At 41.6% G+C, this 6,000-nt stretch overlaps 1 protein-coding gene across 1 annotated transcript in view; it reads left to right on the top strand.

Moving 5' to 3' along the window:
• Positions 1–205: 205 nt before the first annotated feature.
• Positions 206–6,000, top strand: part of ROR1 (receptor tyrosine kinase like orphan receptor 1) — a 345,454-nt gene continuing 339,659 nt past the window's right edge. The window contains exon 1 of the mRNA XM_073593811.1: positions 206–498. Within this exon, the coding sequence (XP_073449912.1) occupies positions 363–498 (136 nt within the window). The 5' untranslated portion in view covers positions 206–362. The remainder of the gene's footprint in view (positions 499–6,000) is intronic.

Here is a 6,000-nt window from a genome sequence, read left to right as displayed (position 1 = left end):
AAATGTAAGGAGTTTTCTAATCAGCTCAGGTTGATGTTGTCGGACATCGCTCTACCAATATATATGAATGGGGCGTGCAGTGCCTGCAGTCGGCCGGCAGGTGTCGCTGCGCCCCCTCCTCCGCTCCCAGGCTGCGCAGAGTTTGGAAAGTGACAAGTGAAGGGGGGTGAGAAAGTTTGGAGAGGGAAAGAGAGAGAGGGAGAGAGAGAGAGAGAGAGGGAGGCTGAGAGTAAAAGCAGCTCCGACCTCTCAGAGCCCTCCGGAAAGGAGGAAAGTCTTTGGCTCCATAAACTCCATCAGACAGAGAAGGAGGTGTGCAGCCTGGGGCCACAACTCACTGCTCAGACCATCCTACAGGACTCATGGGGGCATCCCAAGGACAGAGGGGACCCCAAATCAACAAAGTGCTGGGGACTGATCACAGATCCACAGGGATGTACTCACTCCTACTGATCACTGCCTGGCTGGACATTGGCTTGTGGGCACACTGGACTCAAGGTAGGACCCGTGGGGGCTTCATATGGGGGAAGGGGTGCTGGTACAGATGTGCATTGATGGAAAGTTTCTGTGCTGTGAAGTTCTCCTGCAGGGTTGGAGGAAGAGCAGTCATGATCACCTATAGAGGGGTTACTTCTCCTATGCAGGGGTCTGTTCACCCATGGAAAGGTCTGTTCACCTATAGAAGGGTCTGTTCATTTAAGGAGGGGTGAGTTCACTCATGGAGAGGTCTGTTCACCTATAGATCGGTTACTTCTCCTATGGAGGGGTCTGTTGGCCCATGGAGAGGTCTGTTCACCTATAGAGGGGTCTTTTCACCTTTGGAGGGGTCATTTCCTCTATAGAGGGGTGAGTTCCCCTATGGAGGGGTCAGTTCATCTCTAGAGGGGTCAGTTCATCTATGGAGAGGTCTTTTCACCTATAGAGGGATAATTTCTCTTATGCAGAGGTCAGTGCATCTATTGAGGGATCAGTGCACCTATGGAGAGTTAGTTCATCTATAGAGGAGTCAGTTCAACCATAGAGGGTTCAGCTAACCCATAGAGAGGTCAGATCACCTACAAAAGGGTCAGTTACTGGTGCAAGAAGCCATTCATTGAGAACTATAGAAATGGTCAGAGTAAGGTCAAGGGGCATGTTGAGGGTGGGCTTTATATAAATGATTGTCTTTATTTAGAACTAGGCCAGTGACTTATAGATCTGGAGATGGCTCAGTTAATACAGTGCTTAGACACCGATAGACGCAGGATCTGTAGAGTATGAGGGTCACCTATAGAAAAGGCAGCGTCAGCTATAAATCCAGGCTGTTGTAGATTGCATCCAACATTTAAAGGAAAATTCCTTATACGAGTGGTCACTCATTTATTGAACTGGTCCACTTGCCTATAGATCTGTGAATGATCCCTATATCACAGTGTTTCAATCATCCATAAAAGATTCCTTTATATGAGTGTCCACTCATTTATAGAACTGGGCCACCCACCTAAAGATCTGTAGATGGTTCCGTTATTACTGTTCTTCCATGATCTATAGAGGATTCCTTTATTGTGGTCACTCATTTATAGAACTGGGCCACATACCTGTAGATCTGTGAATGGTTCTTTTATGTCAGTGCTTCCATCACCGATAGAGGATTGTTTTAGATGAGTGGTCACTCATTTATAGAGTTGGGCCACTCACCTATATATCTGTAGATGTCTCGGCTATGACAGTGCTTCCATCACCTATAGAGGATTCCTTTATTTGACGGGTCACTTGTTTAAAGAACTGGGCCACCTACCTACAATATACATCTGTAGATGACTTGGCTATAGCAGTGCTTCCATGACCTATAGAGGGTCCCTTTGAAATGAATGGTTCCTCATTTACAGTACTGGGTGACCTACCTATAGATCTGTATATGGCTTGGCTATGAAAGTTCTTCCACGAACTATCCTGGGTCACTTTATATGAGTGGTCAATCATTTATAGAGTTGGGTCACTCACCTATATATCTGTAGATGTCTTGGCTATGCTATTGCTTCCATCACCTATATGAGTGGTCATTTATACAGTTTGGACACTCACCCATGAATCTCTAGATGGCTTGGTTATTACAACACTTCTGTCATCTATAGAGGATTCCTTATGAGTGGTCAGCCATTTATATACCTGGTCCAGTCACCTATAGATCTGTAGATGGCCTGGCTATGATAGTGCTGACAGCAGCGCTGCCAGTAATCAGCATTAGAACTGGTCTCTCGCATGCAGAATAGGAGAGTCACCTATAGAAAAGGCGCTATCATCTAGAGATCCAGGTAATTATAGATTTGGTCCATCACCTTCATACGAGTGCCCCAAGCCCCCCCCCCCCCCCCCATCTATAGATTAGATTTGTCCCCTCAATTCCATCCTGAATAGCAGTCCCAGACATATGTCCAATCCCCTATAGAAGGGGGGGGGGTTACACTCCTATATGTGTGGAGAGCTGTAGGAATGTTCATCTATAGAAAGAGTGAGTCATTTATGGTAGAGAGTGGGTCGGTATTTCATAGATTTGGTGTTTTTTTTAAGCATATAGGGTCTGGTATAGAAAGCGCCAGAGAAACAATGATTGCACATGCAGCATGTCAGTGGCTAAAACCTTTTCATATACAGGAACACCATCCAAGTAGAAAGGGTTCTATGTACAAGGGGTCACTTGTCTAAGCTTCATTGTCTTTATAACAGACCAGATGGGTCAAGTCGTTGAATGAAGCTCTCATGATCTGACAAGGCAACAAATTTTATCGCCTGGCGCATTCTGCTTTCCAACCAGCGCCATTGAGGATTCAGCCTGACATATTTATTGGCCACTAGACAAAACATAGCCTCATTTCCTAACAACACAAAACACTTTCACACTTATATTAACGTGTTACAACCCGGCCCCACACTTCGTAAGGGCTCCTCCACTCCCTAGCGGAATGAATTCCTGATTTTTGCACAGTATTGTTTAAGATTATTATTGTCTTTGAAGGTTCTCCTGCATGCAGGCCATTGTGTACTTAGTGGTAGTTGCCTTCAACCGGACTTGTTCTGTAATGCTGAAGACTTTTTGTATCTTCTCCAAGGCACGTCTTCAGTTCAATTCAATTCTGTGCCAGTTTTAGGATATACACCCCAAAATGATTGCCAGTATATCTGTGAAGGCTTTCATTTATCCAGGTCATGGTTTATTTAACAGTAGTTACCTTCTACTACTGGTTCTCATGCATGCAGACCATGGTGTACTTAGTAGTATTTACCTTTAACTGAACTTGTTGGAGATGTTTCATAGCTTATCTAAGCTTCTGCTTCAGGGTTATTGAGAGTCAGTAATATTCCTTAACCAGCTTTAGGGTATACAATCCCAAAATGACTGCCAAGTGCCAATATATCTGTGCAGGTTCTCATACATCCAGGGCATGGTGTATCTAGTAGTAGTTAATCACCATCAACTGGACTTGTTCTGTAATGTTGACGATATTTTGGAGCTTCTCCAAACCACTTCTTTTCAAGATTACTGGTGCTTCTTATTTGTTAGTAACTAATAATTTTATACACCCTAAAATAATTGTCAATATGTTTGTAAAGATGTGCATCTGTCCGGGTCCTATTTCAGGATTTTCACCCCAAAATGACTGCCAATATATCTGTGAAGGCTCTTGGGCATGCAGGTCATGGTGTACTTAGTAGTAGTTACCTTCAACTGGATTTGTTTTATAATGACCTGTTGTATCTTCTCCAAGGCACGTCTTCAGTTCTAATGAGTGTCAGAAACATTCCTGCAGCAGTTTTGGGATATACACCCAAAATGACTGCCAATATGTCTGTGAAGGTTCTCATTTGTCCATGTCATTGTTTATCTAATAGTGGTTACCTTCAACTGGACTTGTTGGAGATGTTTCATTGCTTATCTAAGCTCCTGCTTCAGTTCTCATGAGTGTCAGAACTATTTCTTGAACCAATCATAGGGTATACACCCCAAAGTGACTGCGAATATGTCTGTGAAGGCTCTCATTTGTCCATGACATGGTTTATGTAATAGAAGTTACCCTCAATTGGACTTGTTGAAGACGTTTCATAGCTTATCTAAGCTCCTGCTTCAGTTTTAATGAGTCAGAACTTTTTCTGAACCAGTTTTAGGGTATACACCCCAAAATGACTGCCAATATGAATGTGAAGGTTCTCATGCATGCAGGCCATGGCATTCTTAGTAGTAGTTACCTTCAACTGGACTTGTTCTGTAATGCTGAAGACCTCTTGTATCTTCTTCAAGGCACTTCTTCAGTTCTAATGAGTCTCATGAACATTCCTGCACCAGTTTTAGGATATACAGGCTCTCCTCACTTAAAGACCAGGTTCCGATCCAACGACCAGGCCTTTAAACGAATCGGTCGTTAAACGAGGAGCCACGAGTAATCAATATTTTAAGCATTCTTAACTATTGTACTGTACTGTATCGTGAAAAAAAAGGTCTAAACACAATACTCCAGCTCAATAACGTTGTTTTAATTTGCATAAGTACAGAACACAAACAAAAATTCTGTACTGTACTGTAGAATACAATGAGGTAAAGCGCGTTGTTAGGGTGGGGAGAGCTGGTCGTAAGTCCGAGTGGTCTTTAAAGAGGTAAGTTGTTAAACGAGGAGTATCTGTACACCCCAAAATGATTGCCGATATGTCTGTGAAGGTTCCCATGCATGCAGGCCATGGTATACCTTGTAGGAGTTACCTTTAACTGGACTTGTTGAAGAAGTTTCATAGTTTCATAGCTTATCTAAGCACCTTCTTCAGTTCTAATGAGTGTCAGAACTATTCTTCAACCAGTTTTAGGGTATACACCCCAAAATAACTGCCAATATGTCTTTAAAGTTACTCATATATCCAGGTCATGGCATATCTAGTAGTAGTTTGTGAAGGTTTTCATCTGTCCAGGTCATGGCATATCTAGTAGTAGTAATCACCATCAACTGGACTTGTTTTGTAATGTTGAAGATGTTTGGATGAGCTTATCCAAACCACTTCTTTTCAAGATTATTAGTGCTTCTTATTGTTAGTAACTAATAATATTATACACCCAAAATTATATGTTTGTGAAGATTTTCATCTGTCCAGGTCCTGGTGTATCTAACGTTAGTTATTTACCTATACATAGACTTGTTCTGTAACATTGAAGAGGTTTCGTAGTTTCTCAAAGCTCATTCTTCAGTTCTGTTTTATAATTGTTAGCATGTCTCATTGTTAATAAATAATAATATTATACACCCCAAAATGATTTTCAATATGTTGTGAAGGTTCTCATCTGTCCGGGCCATGGTATATCTGGCAGTAGTTAGTTACCTTTCATTCGGACTTGTTCTATAACGTTGAAGACGTTTCCTAGCTTCTCAAAGCTCATTCTTGAGGTTCGTTCCATAATTATTAGCGCGTCTCATTGTTAGTAAATATTATTCTTGGGATTACTTAGTAGGACAAAGTGCAGTTCTGTTAAAATGACAGGAAATTGTAATTTTTCGGTGTAAACTGATGGAAAGCTCATTCTGGTTAGTTGTTATATTTATTTACACTTTACACATCATTTGTGCTGCAGGCATTCCCATACTCAGTTGAAGTCTGTAGCTACGTGCATCATGATCTGCGACAGTTGATTTCAGATTCTTCCGAATTTCGCACAGTTATTGTCTGGCTGTAAATGTTTCACAGATACAATTGTACCATTAATAAAAGGACTAAAAGACACGTGTTTTACATTTGTAAAAAAAAAAAAAAAAAAAAAAAAGACACGTGTTTCATCTGTGATTGATTGCTTGCATAAAAGTAAAAAAAAGCCTTTTAAGACCTTTGATTCGGAACTAAAAGCCCAAGCAGCAGTCTGTCGGCCTCCAGGTCACAAAACATGCTGGGATGTGTAGTACCACAAATTTCACAGAAGGTTGCTTTTAATTTGTTTCGCTTAGTTTAACATAACAGAGGTACCCCTAGGCCATGTCATGTGTGAGA

This window comes from Aquarana catesbeiana, linkage group LG07 (genome assembly GCF_042186555.1).
Source record: "Aquarana catesbeiana isolate 2022-GZ linkage group LG07, ASM4218655v1, whole genome shotgun sequence".
In the NCBI taxonomy this organism is placed as follows: Eukaryota; Metazoa; Chordata; class Amphibia; order Anura; family Ranidae; genus Aquarana; species Aquarana catesbeiana.
Note: the sequence above shows the minus strand (reverse complement) of the source record. Positions and strands in the feature narration are given on the sequence as shown.